Source organism: Geotrypetes seraphini, chromosome 1 (genome assembly GCF_902459505.1).
Source record: "Geotrypetes seraphini chromosome 1, aGeoSer1.1, whole genome shotgun sequence".
In the NCBI taxonomy this organism is placed as follows: Eukaryota; Metazoa; Chordata; class Amphibia; order Gymnophiona; family Dermophiidae; genus Geotrypetes; species Geotrypetes seraphini.
In genome coordinates, this window is record NC_047084.1 from 51,636,968 (window position 1) to 51,656,273 (window position 19,306).

The following is a 19,306-nucleotide window of genomic DNA, read 5'->3' on the forward strand; positions in this document are numbered from 1 at the left end:
AGCTGTACTTCGGTTGCAAGATAGGTGATCAAGACAAACCATGGGCTCTTCACATTTGTTGTTCAAGATGTGCCATCGATCTTAGAGCTTGGCTCTGAGGTACTTGGCAGTCAATGCCATTTGCTATCCCAATGTTTATTTTGGATTCTGCTCACATCTTTTGCGTGTGTGGACTTCTTGCTTTGATTGCTAATTGATTTTCATCAATTTTATTTACTTTATCAGCTTGTAGTTAAAAGACATTGAGCCAGCATAAATGTACTAAACAGTAATTCTGACTTTTGCCTTAGTGTGATCTGAGGCAGGGTTCATTACTGTTCTTCTTCAACTTTCCCACCTATGCTGGACCTTAAATTTTTCTATATGAGTCAAGATCTTCAGTTTTGATTTCACAATCATGTTTATATTTTCTTGTATTTCAAATTTACCATATATACTCAAATGTAAACCGAGATTTTTGGACCAAAAATAGGGGGGGGGGAGGGTTCTCGGTTTATATTACAGTCTTCCCCATCCACCACTGCAGCAATCCCTCTGAACAGGCAGACATTTGTTGCCGCAATCAGCGCATGCCCACACCCACGCTGGAATATCAGCTAGTTCTCCCTCCTTCCCTCCCAAGCAAGAGTAACACCCGCACCTCAACTCCCACTAGAACATCAGCTACTGCTCCCTCCCAAGCCTGAGAAACACCCGCATCCCCGTCTGCGCACCACCAGAATGTCAGCTAGCACTCCTTCCTTCCCTAGCAAACAAGACTGACATCCCCCCAGACCTACAGCGATCTCCTGGTGATCTAGCGGCACTTTGGGGCAGGAGCGATTCCCACTTGCTCCTGCCCATTCTTCCTCCAAAATAAAAATGGCTACCAGGACTTCCAGCAGCAATCCAGGGAGCCTTGCAAGACTGCTATTGGAAGGCCTGGCAGCCATTTTTATTGCAGAGGAAAAGTTGGCAGAAGCAAGTAGGAATCGCTCCAGTCCCAACGCACTGCTAGACCACTAGGAGATCGTGGTAGGCCTGGAGGGGAGGGATGTCATTCTCGCTTGCTAGGGAGGGAAGGAGCGTTAGATGATGTTCCAGTGGTGTGCAGATGGGTGTGAGTGTGAGAGTTCCTCTGGCTTGGAAGGGAAGAGTAGCTGATGTTTTGGTGGGATGCAGGCATTACTCTTGCTTGGGAATGAAGGAGGAAGCATTAGGTGATGTTCCGGTGGGGGATGGAGCATGGGCGGTGATGCTGAGTAGTGACGTTGGCTGGCTGGTAGGGGGCGCTATAATGCAGTAGTGGATTAGATAGTGTGCAAGACATGTTTGTGGAGTAAAAACGCCTGCTTTTCGTGTGGTTCTGGTAAAACTAGTTAGAAGCATATGTGAAAGTTAAGGCCATGCCCAATAGAAGTGTATGAAAAGTTGGTGAATAAAAATCTGAATATGGATTGTAGTCAAGGCCAGAAAATCACTACAGATTAATATTAAGGAAAAGCATAATAATATTCTCTTTATGTATTTTGCTGGATTAAGCCGGATCATAGAGGAAACCGAGTAGAGGTGTAGAAGTATTAATGACTCCATTTTGTATTAATCTGACTCCATTTTGTTTTCTGTTGTTCTTTGTGTCTCTTCTTCTTGGGGACAAACATACTGAAGGTATCCCGCTTAAAAAAGGCCTGTGATTCTAGTGTTCTTTGTGTGGATGGATATGCCTAGGGGGAATATGAGAGACCTCATGGCTTAAGTATTAACAGATGGTTCTGGCATTCCAAAGCTGGGTATAGAAGAAAATCTTTCTTGAATAGGTTTTGAATGCAGTTTTGATCAGGAATGAAATATGAGTGTTGCTTGTGTATGCATGAAGGGATCCCTATGTGTGAGAATGATGTGTGATAGAATGATTTGTATTTAATTTCAAATGTTTTACATATATAAGATTCAAGAAACTTTAAGGAGATATTCTGAAAAGTACCACATCTGTAGTTTAATCTATCTGACCTTTCAGCTAGCTTACCACAGAAACTCTCTTCAGTCTGTAGCTGTAAAGGAAGGGCGCTTATGGCCCACTTAGGAATGTGGTTCAATGAAATTTGAAGCTATCAGCATTACTGAGTTTTGGTCAGAAGGCTGGTTTGATTTAAACTTTTTGAGAATTACAAAGTATCTATTGGGTATGTTATAATGTGTTGCGCATTCAGAAATTGATGTAAACAAAAATTTGATCTGTAAACTTTTCCTATGTTGAGGTTTTTCTTTGTTCAAACCTAAAGACAGCCTCTGTTGACTGTTTAGTTGACAGGAGTGATGTCATACTGGTCAGTGTGAAGGTATAAAGGAACGCACCAGTATACAATTCTTTGAGACCATGCCTTGCTTCAGGAGAGGTGCAAATTTCACACCTGAAGTGTCTCCATTGTACAAATGCCTAATGAAAGATGTCAAAGCTAATAAAAAATAACCAATTGGAAAATATTTGTGCAATTGTCATTATTCCCGGGCAACTAAGGGCAGGGTTTGGTAAGTTCCCTGCTCCATTTGCACCCCAGATGGGACTGTCACTTTAGGGCTCGTTTAGGCCAGAATAACCTGCTTAATGCGAATGTTACTCTTGCTTGGGAGGCAGGGAAGGAGCACTAGCTGATATTCCAGTGAGCCTCAGATAGGGTTGCAGGCGGGGGTGTTTCACTTGGGAGGGAGGAAGAGATGTTCCGATGGGGTTGTGGCATGGGCAGGGTGCAGGTATGCCCTAGTCACAGCAGCAAAAGTGTGCCGGTTTGGGGGAAGGCTTGCAGTGGCGGTAGAGGGGTAAGACTACTTGGAGGGAGGGTGGTAGAGCATCACAGGGGAGGAATGGTAGAATATAAACCCTTATATTTGAGTTACAATTTTTCCCCTAAAAAGCGGGGCAAGAATGGTACCACAGTTTATATTCGGATAGGTTTATATTTGAGTATATATGGTAATATGCTACTTTTCTTTTAACAAACCAAGACACTGTAGTATTGCAGTGAGGTGAAATAGAAAGGAAATGTTGGTGGTTTTGTTCTTAAGTTTACGTCAAATATGCATATATGCTTGTTAATGTATTTTCTAATATTCTTTTAATATGATTTTGGATGTTCAGGTCCGAAAACCTACAGTTTTGGTTCCTCAGTGGATTTAAATTCTGTAAATCTGGATAAATCCATCTTGAAAGTGAGTATGCATTTCAGGGTTTATTCAAATTGAAAAGTTTTATAATCTCTAATTTAGGTGGTAATTAAAAAACTAACCAATTTTCATGTTTAGATCAGAGCTTTTTATACAAAAATGCACAATTTTGGCTCCCATATCAATCTAGCTTAGCCAAAATATGTAAATATGTAATATTTTAACTTGATTGACTGCTGTTGTTTTTACTTCTGCAAAACACTGTGATGTGGTTGAGAGTTTCTATGGGTTGTTAGGGGTGGAGGGAGGGGGAGGGGACAGGGAAGAAGAATGGGTGGAAGTGTTGAATATGTTCATGGATGAATCTTTCAGCTATAGTATAGTTTTTTTTTAAATTCTTTATTTATACTTTTATAAATGTACATAGAGCAGTATATAAGGAAAAGAGAGATTTAACATATTAAATAAAAGAAAAAGGAAAAATCAAATGACCAGTCTGGCCAAATAACATTAAATATAATATTAACAATCTCTCAAATGAAGCCCACATTATAGGAGAAGCAATTCACAATCATGGGGTCTGATATTTACAGGAAATAAAGAAAATCATTAATGTAGTGTTATATCTTCCACTTAAAATTGGACCTTATTTCACTATGGAAACACTGGAGAGTATTGCTCCTTTTGCCTCAAGAAAAAATCGTAGCTGTGAGGGATCAAAAAATATATATGAATGTTGATCAAAATAGATCAAACATTTACAAGGGTATCTGAATTGGAATTTAGCCCCCAAAGATAGTACAGATTGTCTCATTTCCTGGAACCCTTTCCTTCTGGATTGAGTTAATTTTGAAACATCTGGGAACATAGAGATCTTAGAATCCATAAAGGTCACTTCTTTAAACCTAAAAAACAGCCTAAGAAGTGCTTTGTCTTGTTGAAAGACAAATGTCACAAGAAGTGTAGAATGGGAAATAACTTCGTCTTCTGAGGTTTCCAAAATTTTTATTACATTCATAGGATTTATTGTATTTTTGGTGGCATTTGCTTCTGTGCTCCATGTTTCAGAACTTCAGATGTTTTCTTGCCAAGAGCCTTTTTTAAGTTTTATGAAAGAAAGTCTGAGTTTCCTTGAGGCCTGATTCATCATTTTTGCCAAGGTGGTATCAGCGTTTCAAGAGAGACAGTCAGTGGTTCTCCCTTCCTTTCTTAGAGAGACCTATGGGGAACAGTTTCTATCCTTACGTCCCTCGGATATTTGGAGGTCACCAATGAATTTAGAAAGTTGGACAAATTGTTCATTTGTCCTCTTTAGCATGCAAAGGAAGGACTTAGTGACATCAAAGTCCATGGTTGAAGGAGACCATTTTCTCAGCATATATTTTGGCCAGCAAGCAACTGCCTTCAGCCTTGTAGGTACATTCTTTGAGGTGTATCACAGCTTCAAGGATGGAAACTCAGCTGGTCTCCCCAGCTGACATTTGTAGAGTAGCAACCTGAGCATCACCGCACACCTTTTGCTAAGCATTATTGAGTAGATTTGGTAGCTTGTTGAGAATATAAAGAATAATTGTCACTTCATAAGTTTTAATAAAACTTCTCCTTTAAAGATTTAAATACATGGCAATAATATTAGTGTGTGTGAAAAGCTCAGACCCAACAACCCAGCTCTAGTGAATAAACACGAGGGAGGGAGACAACAAAGATAGGGGAAATGATTTTAATTTGAATTTAGTGATTGATTTACATCTGCAGTCTGTTCAGGAAGAAATGCATTTGTTTCTTTTCCTCTGGGGTTATACTGCATGCAGAGTCTTGCATCTTAGGGTTTGTTTGTATATATTAGTACTTTTAGTTTTTGGTCCCGTATTTGCATGGGGTTATCTGTGTTTTGATAGGAATGAATATTGAGAAGCATACAGTGTGCTTTGGAGCCAGTTGTTTTATGAGTCCATCACAGCTGTTCACTGTCTCATTCCACCGCACACAGATAGATCTTTCAAATGCTAATAAAGTAGCCTGTACTTATCTGAAGCGGTGGCTTGTTGAGAATGACATAGGGACAAAGTTTTGTCCCCTTCCCCACTAATTTTGTTCCCATCCACACAAGCCTTGAACAGTTATGATTTTATCAATAATAATAAAACGCTAGAGCGCACATGCGCTCTTGAAAAATCATGAGTCCTGGCACCGTGAGGTGTGCTTCTGTGGCAGTATTCTAATTGACACCTCACGGCACTTGCAGGGGCTGGAGGCGCGCGACTGTGGAGTTGTGTCAGCGCGGTCGTCTTCAGGAGCATTTGGACCAGCAGGAGAGTGGACCAGCAGGAGAGTGGTGGTGGCGATTTCAAGCAGCAGCGCCGGTATTTTCTCTCTTGTTAGTGGAGGGTGTCGGTTCCGGGGTGTGCAGCCGCTGTTACAAAGTAAAAAAAAATAAAAAATACGGCTCAGGGAAGTGGAGGGGGAGAGGGAAAGAGGGCTACTTTGGAGGGAAGGGTGTGCCGGGAGGCCGACAGAGAGAAGGGGGGCCAGAAGAGACAGAGAAATACAGGTAGGGGGCCAGGCAGAGAGACAGAGAGACAGACAAACTAAAAATGGGGGCCAGGGAGAGAGACAGCCAGAAAGATAAATAGGGAGCCAGACAGAAAGAAAGACAGCCATCCATATAGTGGCCAAGGAAAGAGAGAGAGACAGAAAGAAAGCCAGGGGTCAGGCAGAGAGACAGAAAAACAGGGGGCCAGGCAGAGAGACAGACAAACAAAAACTGGGGGCCAGGGAGAGAGACAGGGGGCCAGGCAGAGAGACAGCCAGAAAGATAAACAGGGGGCTAGGCAGAAAGACAGACAGAAAGAAAGACAGCCATCCACACAGCGGCCAAGGAAAGAGAGAGAGAAATAAAGAAAGAATGACAGACAGACAGTGGGCCAGAAAGACAGCCAGCCAGCAGCCAAGGACAGAGAGGGAAAGAAAAAAAAACAGACAGATAGACAGCGGCCAAGGAGACAGAGAGAAAGAAAGAATGACAGACAGACAGACAGAGGGCCAGAGAGACAGACAGGAAGGGAGAAAGACAGACAGAAGGAAAGACAAACAGACAAGGGGTCAGAGAGACAGATAGAAAGAAAGAATGACAGTCAGACAGGATGCCAGAAAGACAGACAGACAGAAAAACAGACAGCCAGCAGCCAAGGAGAGAGAGAGAAAGAAAAAAAATACAGAGACAGACAGCAGCCAAGGAGAGAGAGAGAAAGAAAAAAAAGACATACAGACGGCCAGCGGCCAAGGAGAAAGAATGATATACAGACAGAGAGACAGACAGAAAGGGAGAGAGATAGACAGAAATAAAGACAAGACAGCCAGAAGCCAAGAAAAGAAAGAGAGAAACAAAAAAAAAAAAAAGACAAGACAGTGGGCAAGGGAGAGAGACAGAAAGAAAAGGGCCAGGGAGAGAGAAAGAAAGACATACATCGTATATAAGGTTCCCTGCCGCCGTGTTTTCTGATCTGTGGCCGGTTTCTATTTTAGAACGTGGCGGCCGGGAACACTCTGGCCACTCCACTCCTCCCGTCCTCGCTCACCAACCGCTGGAGGAAGCACAGGCAAGCTCTCTCCCTGCCCGCTGCCCTGTCACTCCTCACACGCGCACGACGCCGAGCCAACAGGTCACTGCCCAGGAGAAGCCCCAACACAGCGCCGACCATAAGGGAATTGCGCACAGGAGCCCCACCCCGACACAACCCTCCAAGACAAGCAGCACGGACATGGAGCCCCGAAGGCAGCCCGAGAACACTTGCCGACTCTGCCGAAAAGGCCCGGTGCACAGCTCCACCCGTGCAACCACCGCACGCCAACTGAAGAAAATGCCACGGACGCCCGCCCGCAAGGCAGGCTCTCAGGGCGACGCCTGCAGCTCCGAGCAGCCAGCGCTCCCAACTTGCAGCCCGTCAGGAAGAGGTGCTGTTGGACCAGGGGAGCAAGGAAGAGGGACAGGGGGAGCAGGGAATTGGTGCTACTGGGCCGGGGAGCAGGGAAGAGGTGCTACTGGGCCTGGGAGCAAGGAAGAGGGACAGGGGGAGCAAGGAAGAGGTGCTACTGGACCGTGGGAGCAGGGAAGAGATGCTGCTGGGACAGGGAAGTGGAGTGGGGAGGGAAATGCTGCTGGTGAGAAAAGGGGGCTCGGGCTGAAAGGGAACAGATGGGAGAAGGGGGCTGGGGGGGTAAAAATGGGTTTGGAGCTGGGGCTGAAAATAGGGGACATGTAAGGGAAGGAGGCTTTACTAGCACCTGTTAATGTTAACGGGCTTAAACACTAGTATTAAAATAATTTTATTGAATTATAAAAAGAAACAATATGCTATGCAACTGTCATTTTGTAAATTACAAATACAGAGCAAGGATTAACAAAACCCTGTCTCCCCCCCCCCCCCCCCCCACTATCGAGACAACTGAACAAGCCAAATTACTACAGAATGCTGTATAGAAAAATCATGCTTATAGAATATCTCGGTCACACACAGAACACAAATGCCAAATCCGTAATAGCTCACTAGGAGTGATAAAAAAAAAAAATTAAACCAAAATTCTCAAGGGCTCCTTTTACTAAGCTGTGGTAGCGTTTTTAGCGTGCACTGCAGATTAGCGTGCGCTAACTACTGTGCTACGTGGAAAAACTAACGCCAGCTCAATGGAAGCGTTAGCGTCTAGCGTGTGCGGCATTATAGCGCGCGCTAAGCACGCTCTAAAACCACTAGCGCAGCTTAGTAAAAGGAGCCCCAAGTTACATAAAGCAACCGTTTCACCATCTGCCAATTAAAGGGTTAAGCCAATTTTATAAAGATATGTAAGTGATGTCTTTTAATAAAAATGCAGGAACACTTGTAATGTATAATGTGTATTTTTTATATAAACAAGGGAAAAAAGACCTCAAAATACCCCTTGTATGCGATCAATAAGTCACAACTTTTTCGGGGTGGGTATCATCACTGGTCAAAAACCCTTGATTTTTAATTTATAATTTTTAAATACAAGGGGTATTTTGAGGTCTTTTTTTCCTTTTTTTATATAAAAAATACACATTATACATTACAAGTGTTCCTACATTTTTTTAGTTCTAAACTTTATTTGGTCACTTAAATAGGATTTTTCCATTACGTTCTTCAGTTTTAATAAAAATGCACCATAAAAACTAGAAATCATGATTATAATTCATGCCTGAAAAATACCTATTTGATATTATATCAGTAATTCACAATTAAATATTTTTGCCCATGACTTTGTCTTCATAGGTTGTGATTGATAGTAAATTGGAGAAAAGAATTATTGGCCTAATTAATGAACACAGAAAACTGACTACTGACAAGGGAACCATTTCTGGAAGACTGACCTCTAAAAAACTACTGGTATGTAACTTCTTAGTCTCCATATGTGTTCCCCTGGTACACATAAGAACAAATGTTTGCTGTACAGATGAGTGATGGAGAGCTAGGAATAAATTTGATCAATCATGCTGTCCCCTATGGCTCCTAGCTAATCTGTATAAAGGAACAACTGGCTGTGTTACAAGAAACGCTGCACAATATCTGCATAGTACAGAGTTAAACATGACGACATGTTTCTGCAAATTACAATTCATAATTTAAATTTTTTTGCAGTTCTCTTTTTTAACAGATTCAAAATAATATAGGGAATATGGCAATTGCCAAAGTTTCAATGGTGAGCAATAGCAGTGCTATATAGTATTGTTGAAAGTTCATTAAGATTATATCTAAACAATTTCTAGGTTTGTTTTAAGTCTTCAGAATGTGCCGATCTCCAACCAGTCAATATGTTTCTTGGTTGGGGAATATACCAGCCAAGTGATCCTCATCAGATTTGATTTCTTCAAACCATTTTCTATTTTTGATTAATAAGTGATTCTAAAGTGCAATCAAAGTGCTTTTGTTCAGTGTAATAATCGATAAAAATTTCAATCCTTAAAAGCTTTAAATATAATTTAATTTAGTTGTTTTTTACTTAGCTTTTACTCATGCTTGCTGGTCACATGAGCCGCTATTAGTTTATCTCAACGTTAGATAGGGACCTGTACCGGTAATTAGAGAATGACACGGGGAAAAAATCTGTCCCTGTCACTGCACCATCCTTGGCCCACCGTCCCCTACACCGCCCCGTCACCGCCATTCCCTTCACTGTCACTGCCATCCCATTCACTGCCCCGTCACCATCCCCAGTTTTTCCTCACCGTTTTGGCGGGGTACCCGCGGCTAATTTGGCACTGTCAACTGCATTTCACACCAAGGTCAGCCATAGTATATGGTCTCTTCCCATATCCTCACATCCCCACTCATGGCATCCTGGTACCTTTAGGCCTGAACCTTCTGAGAAAACTTCCTGCATCCCTTATGCACTGTTAATTCTCTCTATGTGGGCAATGAAGTGGCATATTGGTTTTCCCCTACCCAGTAGTGACCGTCTGACCTAAGACATGAGGTCTGGACTCATAATGCGAAATGCTTATCTCCATAGCCATGGAGACAGATTGTGTAGGATAGGAAACCTACTGATATAGCAGAACATACAGTAATGTAAGGCTGACATTCCCCACTTATTTTTTATGAAGGTTAGCCTCTGGTACCATTCCGTAAGGCTGACATTCCCCACTTATTTTTTATGAAGGTTAGCCTCTGGTACCATTCCATATGGCATTCATTCCTGCAACTGTTTTTATACACAGCCAGTTTGACATTCGATGATGCCTCTCGTACCTCCAATAATACATACTGGCTGTTAGCATGTGTGTAGGTAGGACCAGAGTGTCAGTAAAGGACTCTGGGATATTATATTAAACAATTCTGACCCCTGGGAATGTTAATGCAGATAGACTGATTAAGCCCTCTGCCCATAATCCACATACTTTGAGCCAGAATGGGAGTATCTAAAGAAGAATGGGGTTTCTAAAGAAGATATGTTAACTACCAGTGCTTGAATAGAACAAAAAAAAGCTATACAGAATGATTCCAGCTACCATTCCTGCAAAAGAGTAACATCTTCCTTATCAATTTAAGAGCCATTGTTTCAAACAGATACTAAGTTTGGCACAGAGAGATATTAGAAATATGTTAAGATCAGTATTTATTAACAATAGATACTATTTTTAGAATAAGATTCCAACCTATATAAACATAGCCACACACACCCATTCTCTCTCTTGACTTTTCCTCTCTTCTTCCCCCTTTCTACCTCTTCACACCTATACATCCACTATTCAGAAACATACTTACACCATTCATTTAGGCAAGACATAGAAATAAACACAGAGAAGCAGTTCTAAATCTAACTGTATATTCTATATTTGTAAAAGCTTATTCCTATAAAATATACTTTATGCACCTCCTGGCTGTTGTTTCACATTTTTACTTCTTGCTGCCTCGTTGAGGGTTGAACCCAGGACCTAAAATAGAATAGACTAGAGAAAATACATGAAAACACAAAAGATTATATTTGGGAGCTCACTGACAGGGATCATCTGTGAAATCAAACCATTGTCATTAAATTTCAGCTCCAGAAACCGTGCAACTAAGGCTTGATCTGCTCTCACTGTACCTTTCATCTGCCTGTGAGGATGTTGTAGAAGTAGATCTAAGCTTTAAATGCATTTTTTGCTTACTTTTTGCTGTTATCATTAGCTGTTGCCCCTGTTAACATGTGAGGCTTTTTCCTTCTTTTCCCTTATTTGTGAAAAATGCTGTGTCAGCCTAATTTACTGGAGTGAGTGAATATTTTGGTAAACGGTTGATGTGTAGATGAATGCATTCTTCCGTCCACCTGTACAATATTTCCTATGCTACTGAGTGTCATGCAATCCCAGAGTCTAATAGATATGCCTCCATGCTTAACAGTTGGTAGTGTTCTTTCCCCCCCCCCTAATGCTTCACTCTTTTTATTCCATAGTATCTTATGTGATTGCAGCCAACTAGTTAAGTTTTTTGTTTCATCAGTCCAAAATACTTTATATCCAAGACTTCCAAGCTTATCTACATTTAACAGTGTTTTTCACAGTTGCAGTTATCAGATGCTGGAAAATGTAGAGAGATTTTTGCATCCCTCTCTTGTAAGAGTAAATTATCTTAATTTTCAAATGCTGTAAACACAGAAGCAGAGAAAAATGAAACATAGAAACATGACGGCAGATAAAAGGCCAAATGGACCATCCAGTCTGCCCATCCGCAGTAACTACTATCTCTCTCTTCAAGAGATCCCATGTGCCTATCCCAAGTCTTCTTGAATTCAGACACTGTCTCCACCACTTCTTCCAGGAGACAGTTCATGCACTTTCTGTCAAAAAATATTTCCTTAGATTACTCTGGAGCCTATCACCTCTTATCTTCATCCTATGCCCTCTCATTCCAGAGCTTCTTTTCAATTGAAAGAGACTTTGATTCATGAAGACTGGATAAACTATGTGTTTTTTTTATCTGTCTGCTCATCCATGCCATCTACTATTTTTTCCTCTTCCCTAGTGATCCTATGTACCTGTCCCAAACTTTCTTGACTCAGATACAGTTTTTGTCTCCACCAGGAGGTCATTCCATGAAGACAATATGATGAAACCTTCCACCCAATGTGTGGCGGTGGCCAAGAAAGCAAATAAGATGCTAGAAATTATTAGAAAAGGGATGGCAAACAAAATTAAGAATCTTATAATGCCTTTGTATCGCACCATGGTGCAACCTCACCTGGAGGCAGGAGAAGAGTGGGCATCTCTCCTGTTGATTTTTAAGTTGGGGAAGAGGGGCTATCGGGGGATGGAGGATGTGTGTGGATCCTAAGGGGCCTAGAATGAGGGAATGGGCATCCCTCCTGCCGACGATCTTCGTGTTCGGGGGGGGGGGGGTTGGGTGGCCAAGATCTTTGTGGAGGAGGTTAAGTGCATGGGGTTTTTTTTTCTTCAGACGGCCACAATCTTTGCAGGGAGGGGGGATTCAGGAGCATGGAAAGTCTGGATTTCTGAGGCAGGAGGGAGTAGACATCCCTCCTGCCTCCCTTTTTTTCAGGCAATATGGCAGACCTGTTGATAACATAGTTACTACTAGACCTGTTGGTTTTTTTTTTTCAGATCATGAGAAGTAATCGCTATATTTTGTACATCGCGAAGGAATGTTAAGGCATCGATCAATGGGCTGATTTTAATATTAAAGAGTTTGTTTGCGATACAGAGGCATTATAAGATTCTTAATTTTGTTTGCCATTCCTCCAATTCTTCCGCAAACACCTGAAAACTTGGCTCTTTTCAAAAATCTAACACCTCCTGCTCTCTAGGACTCTTGTCCCTCTCTTTCTTCTTGTTCCTTTCCTATAACCCTTCATTGGAGTTCCTTTCTTCCTAACTCTGTAAACCGTGCCGAGCTCTACACTTGTGGAGATGGCGCGGTATACAAACCTAAGGTTTAGTTTAGTTTAGGTCGGAAGCTGCAACGGATGCACGGAAAAGCACGCGGTGATCCATTGTGTACATTGGTTGATTTAAATTACCTCAATCCTAAACCAGTTTAGCGGTGATTGTCAGACGCACAGTGTCTTTAGTGCATCCGGACCTTATACTGAAGAGTTCTAATAAATTACTGACTTGCTCTCTATGGGCTACATCTGAAGAACCATTTGTGGCACAAAACATTTCTCACCAGTTACATTTTAGAATGTTATTATCTTATCTTAAACACTGGTGGATAAGGGGAAACATGTTGTCCAAGATTCACTCTGAATTAGTGTTGCAGGGTCAGAACTGCTCCTACAGAATAAGGGCCTCTTTTACGAAGCCATTTAGCATGGGCCGCTGTGATAATGGCCCTGAAGCCCATAGAGATTTAAAGGGCTTTGGGGCTGTTGCAGCGCGGCAACTGCTAGCACGGCTTTGTAAAAGAGGCCCTAAGTTAAAAGAGAGAGATTATATTGCCCTCTACCTGTCAGTTCAAGGATTGCAAGATAAAGTAAATCTTACTGGAAAAACATACTGTCTTATTTCATCAGGTACAAGATACAATGTGTAACTCTTCATTGTAGGCCAAAAGCAGATGTGGCCAGGCAGAACTGATTCACATTTAAGCAAGGGACTGGTAAGTTGGTCAGGATGATTGGGTCATTGAGAGAAGCAAATGAAGTGTAAACCCCTGCTGGTGATGTAAAAACCAATGGAATCTGAATCTCATATCTTTATTCCTTTGTCAGTAGTATTTAGGAATTGGTCTGACTTTGCTAAATGCTCTAGTGTAGAGGAAGGTGAATCAGGTTGTCTTATAGAATAGCGTAAAATCAGGGGTTATTGAAGCAAGTCAGTAATTGCTGAATATAATGCCGAATAGAGTTCCTGTCAGTGTATAAAGATTTACAAGCATTTGGTGCTGAATGTTCTTTTCATAACTCTGAAAAGGATCATATTTAAAGTTTACATTTCTTGAACGTTCTTTTGTATCTATATAGGATTTGTATACAGCTTTACAAGGATTTTCCTTTAAGTCGGAGCATATCGAAGAAGCTATGAGAAATACGGTGTTGTATGGTGGAGATCTTCATTCTGCCCTAGACTGGCTGTGCTTAAACCTCTCTGATGGTAAGCGGGACATATAGGAGCAGTTGAAGGACTAACAAAAGCTTCAAACCACTCATCTGTGGGAGTTAAATATCTAGGTATTCTCTCTGTTGTAGCTGACTAACACTGCGTTAAGTTATTATTCTACCCCACTTAAATGTGCTTTAGGGTGAATTGTCACAAGTAGTTGCCAATAATTTATTTCTGTGCCAACCCTATACCCCCCTCCTCCCCCACACCTTTAGACTCCATTAATGTCCAATAACTTCCCCAGCAGGATTCAGCCTGAACCCACATTTATTTTGATCATTAAGTCCTGTATTTTCACTCCCTCTCAATCTGCTCACTCACTAGTAAAGATAACAGCTTGTTCTGCAAAGCATGATTCATCATAGTTCACCACTTCTCCATTTCAGAGGGGTCAGTGTTCCTCCAGCACCCCAATAGCATTCACCTCCAAGCCAATATCAATTTCTGATCAGCAGTTACATACTGTTGCAGACAATGATGTTTACTGTTGAATCTTTTTGTTAATTATATAATTAATGTACTTCCTTTTTGTCTGAGTTGGTTATTGAGACTGAAAGCATGATCCAGGGTGAGGGACTTGTTCTGTGTGCAAGATGTCTGCACACTGAATCCCTCAAGAAAGAATTGCAGGTAGTAAGAGAGGAGGTGACAAGAATGAAAAGTGTCCGTGACAATGAGAAAACCATCAAGGATGGATTCTCTACAACAGGGGTGTCAAAGTCCCTCCTGGAGGGCCACAGTCCAGTCAGGTTTTCAGGATTTCACCAATGAATATGCATGAGATCTATTAGCATACAATGAAAGCAGTGCATGCAAATAGATCTCATGCATATTCATTTGGGAAATCCTGAAAACCTGACTGGGTTTCAGCCCTCCAGGAGGGACTTTGACACCCCTGCTCTACAAAAAGAACCCATGTGGAATGAGGCCATACTGGGCCTAGTGCCTATGAATGGACACATTGATTTTGATGTTATAGTGGATGATCATTTGGCATCTATGATCACATGATTGTGTGGTTTAGTAAGACACATATGGAAGGGTTTATTCAAAAGTGAAGTTTCTAAACTTGAAAAGAGCTAACTTTGTCAAGATGAGGAAATGCCTCGAGGAGTTGTTATCTGGATGGGAACTGCTGGAGGAAGAAGAAAAGTATTGGACCAAACTATTTGTTAGGAAAGTAAATAAAAGTAAGAGGAAAAGTCCACTTTGGTTCTCAAAAGTAGTAGCTGAAAAAGTAAGGAAAAGAGATTAGCCTTTATAAATTTCAAGATATCACAGAAAGAGGAAGACAGACAATGATATAGTTTGTGGTTTATTAACTTATATTCTGCCTTTATCCAAGGTGGATAACAAGGTAACATACATAATTAAAAAACAGACCAAAATGCAATATACCAACCAACAAAATATAGAGAAGACAATCTGGAAAAGCTAAGAGAAGCTGGTAAAATAATCAGGAAAGCAAAATGCAAATGGGAAAAATAGCCAATAAGATAAAATTGGAGGACAAGATTTTTTTTTTTTAGATCTGTAAGTGATAAGAGGAAGTGCAAAAGTGCCTTTGTGAGGCTCAAGGTTGAAGGAGAGCAATACGTTGAAGCTAATAAAGATAAATCGGAATACAAATATTTCTGTTTTGTGTTAATAGAGAAAGGGCTAGGAGTAGGACCACAGAAAACAAATGCTTGCCAGGTACTTGTGACCTGGGTTGGTCACTTTTGGAAACAGGATATCGGGGTTCTGTAACTAAAACACGCCAGACATTGGTGCGCCGACAATAGCGCACAGGATGTATGCACACCGCCGGTCCCGCTACTTTAAACCCATAACGTTACTGCTGTGAGGGGGGAGTATGGGGGCGAGAAGCCCCCCAGTACATGTAGCAGTCCTCGCGCTAACATTGTTTTTTTTTTGGAGGGGTGAACCCCTCAAGTACACTTAAAACTTCTCTTTTCTGTTCAGTTTTTGGAAGTCAGGAGTTTTAAAGTTTAGTGGGGGGTTCCCCCCACCAATGGGAGCGCGAGGACTCGTACATGTATTGGGGGTTCCCCCCCCACACACCCTCGCAGCACTTATGTTAAAAGTTTAAAGTGGCGGGACCAGCAGTGCTCATACGTCCTGCACGCGATTGTCAACACGTCTTTCTCAGAGCGTTTTTGTCCTCGGCTCAATTGACAGATCATTGGGCTTGATGGACCTTCATCTGTCCGAGTGTGGTAATTCTTATGTTCTTATATGGTAGACCTTGACTAATTTTCAGAAGACTTGGCTCGTGAGGTGCTTGCTAAACCAAAGAATGACAAAACAACAGGGCCAGATATGATATATATCTGAGGGTACGGAAAGAACTTGAGTGGTTCTGGTTGCTCCACTGTCTGTACTTTTCAGTTCTTCCTTAGAGTCAGAAGTAGGGCAGAGAAGGGCAGATGTCATTCCTGTCCCCCAGAGCAGAAGTAAGGAGGAGGTTGGGAACTACGGACCAGTTTAGTCTGATCTCTGTGGTGAGTACAGTTATGGAGACTCTTCTAAAATAGTGGATTCTGAGATTTCTGGAATCAATTGGATTGGAGGACACAAACCAGAATGATTTTACAAGAGGTACTGATTAATTTCTTTGGGTGACCAAATAGTTGGATTTAGGTAGTGTGTTAAATGTGATGTACTTAGACTTTAGCAAAACCTTTGACACAGTTCCGCAATGATGACTAATAAATAAACTGAGTGTCCTTGGTTTGGGCCCTAAAGTGACTGGCTATGTTAAAAACTGGTTAGGTAGATGGGGAGAGAGAGTGTTGGTAAATGAAGTTCACTCTGACAAAAAGGATGTTACCTGTGTTGTGCCATAGGGATTGTTCCTAGGTCTGGCTGCTTTTAACATCTTTGTGAGTGATATTATAGAAGGGGTGTCTGGTAAGGTTTGTCTCTTTGCACATGATACCAAACATGCCTGATGGTGTGCATAGCATGAGGAGGGATCTAGCAAAGCTTGAAGAATAGTCCAGAAATTAGCACCTTAAGATTTAATGCTAAACATGCAAGGTCATGCGTTTGGGCTAACCCAAGGGAGCAGTACAAAATAGGGGTGAAGTATTTTTGTGAACAAAAGTGAGTGAATCGTGGGGGTTGATCATACCTGACAATCTTACGGAGGCCAAACAGGTAGAAAGTACAATGGTAAGAGCCAGAAGAATGCTTGGGTACATAGGGAGAGGAATGTCCAGCAGGAAAAAGGAGGTGATCGTACCTCTGAATAAGTCTCTGGTGAGGCCCTGTTTAGAATACAGGTCTCCTTCCATATTTGCAAATTCAGCTATTATCCTAGGACAAGCAGGCAGCAAATTCTCACATGTGGGTAATATCATCCATGGAGCCCGGTATGGACAGTGGTAAAAGTGTATTGCCACTTTAAGTTTTTAGAAACTTCATGTCCGCCCATACCGCACAAGCGCAAGTGCCTTTCCGCCTGACCCCAGCTCGCAGTACCTCAGTTCTTCATTTTCCACAGAGCGAAGAAGTGCTTTTTTCTGGACTCTGTCCAGTGTGATTGTTGCCTTCCTGTCAATATCTCTTTTTTTCTTGGCTTTTGCCAAGCTCTTTTCATTCTCTTATTTTATGTTCAGTTTACGAAAAAAAAAATTCTAATAATTTTGATGTTCTTTTTTCTTTGTTTGCTACAGACAGGCCTTTGGCCCTCTGTTTTTCTCCCTCGGTGGGCTTTTCTTTTTCTGTCACCAAAATTCAGTTTAACCTTGCTGCAGAGATTTTCCCGTCCATGTCGAAACCAACAAGTGGATTTAAGAAGTGCTGTCTGTGAACTCTGCAGGTCGTTCCGAGCCTTCAGTACCGGCAACACTGGCATCGACATCAGAAGTTATGTTAGCATCAGAGAAGCCTGCTCGGAAGCCGTCTTCTTCCCAGCAAACGTTGCAGGCCTCTACAACATTGAGTCCCTGGATGCAGGCCAAGCATTGATGCCAATGCTTCCTTCAATGCAGGCTGTGTCTCCTTCAGAGCATGTATCTTCTTCGAGGTCTCCCACCCCCACCGATGGTACTGGCTATTGACCAAAGGGTACTGGTGCAAATTTTCATGGAACAACTCACTGGGTTTTTCTGGAAGGAAATTGGTGATATATTCAAATTGCACTAGATACCAGTGTTTGCATCAACTTCCTTGGTACAGGCCCAGCCTAAGCATTGCATTTCAAGGCCTCAGGGTACTCATTCCAGGTCAACACTGGCACGCCGCTTCTTCCTATCGGTGCTCCTCCAGTAGACAACGACACTGTCCATCTAGGCACCATTCCTCCTCTTCGAAGTATCATCGAGCTGCATCAAATTCTCAAAGCATCAACACTGTTCATCAAAACCATCATCACCATCGAAGCATCAACGCTGTTCATCAAAACATCAGAGTTCTTTATTGAAACATCGTCGCTCTCACGCCTATGCTTCCAAGTATAGAAATTCTTCACGCCGGTCCTCTTCATCATCCTCATTGGATTGGTACCGACTTCAAAGAAGTTCTTCTCACCATTCCCATAGGTCACCTGAATCTCATGACTCTGATCTTTCTCGTGGCCACTCTGATTCTGAATGTGAGCCTAATTTATCAGCTTCTGAATTGTACAATCTTCCTTCAGATCCGTCTCCTCCTCCTCCCAGAAGAAGGTCTCCATCTAAAGGATTTTCCTTCACTAAATATATTAGACAGTTGGGAAAGGCTCTCCCTGTCAAGTTGGAGGCTGACATTGAACCTAGAGCTGAACCATTGGATGCTTTAGATTTCGATGAACCTCCTAAGGAGCTACTTAAGCTGCCCTTACATGGTTTCCTCAAGGACGCCCTCTTCAAAAATTGGGAGACACTTTTTGTTCTGTCACCATAGCTCCCAGAAAAATGGATTCACTCTATAGAATCCTGTCCAGGGTTTGACAAGCCACAACTCCAACATCAGTCCTTGCTTGTAGAATCAACCCTTAAAAAAATTCCAACAGCTCCTTGTTGTCTGGTGACTTTATTTGTCTAATCATCTTTTCCCACTCTCTGGTTGTACTTCCTTCTGTTTGTGTTCTTAACTCTGTTTCCAGGGCCCTCTTATCCATTTTCTGGTTTTCTCTCCTTCACTTTCTGCCCTACATCTATCTTTATAGAACAAAACAACAAAACACCCCTCTCTTAAATGCTGGGCTAATCTTTAAAGACAGTATCAGCGTATTCACTTATAAATTCTTTACGCTTTAAATGTGCTCATAAGCTCTTCAGCATGATGTTACTGAGACAGTGCTTACTTAGATTTTAATCATATCACATTTAGATAGAACAAAAGCTTGCTTCCACTGTTATGGCAATCATATGGCTCTACAAAGGTTTGGAAGTAGACCAGTTATCTGAAAAATTGATTCACGGCTCCAACATAGTCTGTGGAAACCGGAAGAATGAGCTTTTTAAATTATTTTCATTTGCATTGTGCAGTGCCTGAGAAGAACAAAAACATGCTGTAAAACAGTGTTCAGACTTCAAAACCAAAGCATCACTACAATACAATGTC

The 19,306-nt window shown here is 41.8% G+C and overlaps 1 protein-coding gene across 1 annotated transcript in view; it reads left to right on the forward strand.

The window, feature by feature from the left end:
• DHX29 (DExH-box helicase 29) overlaps nt 1–19,306 on the forward strand; it is a 213,170-nt gene that overhangs the window by 7,686 nt on the left and 186,178 nt on the right. The window contains exons 2-4 of the mRNA XM_033931250.1: nt 3,116–3,186; nt 8,427–8,540; nt 13,615–13,744. Of these exons, the coding sequence (XP_033787141.1) occupies nt 3,116–3,186; nt 8,427–8,540; nt 13,615–13,744 (315 nt within the window). The remainder of the gene's footprint in view (nt 1–3,115; nt 3,187–8,426; nt 8,541–13,614; nt 13,745–19,306) is intronic.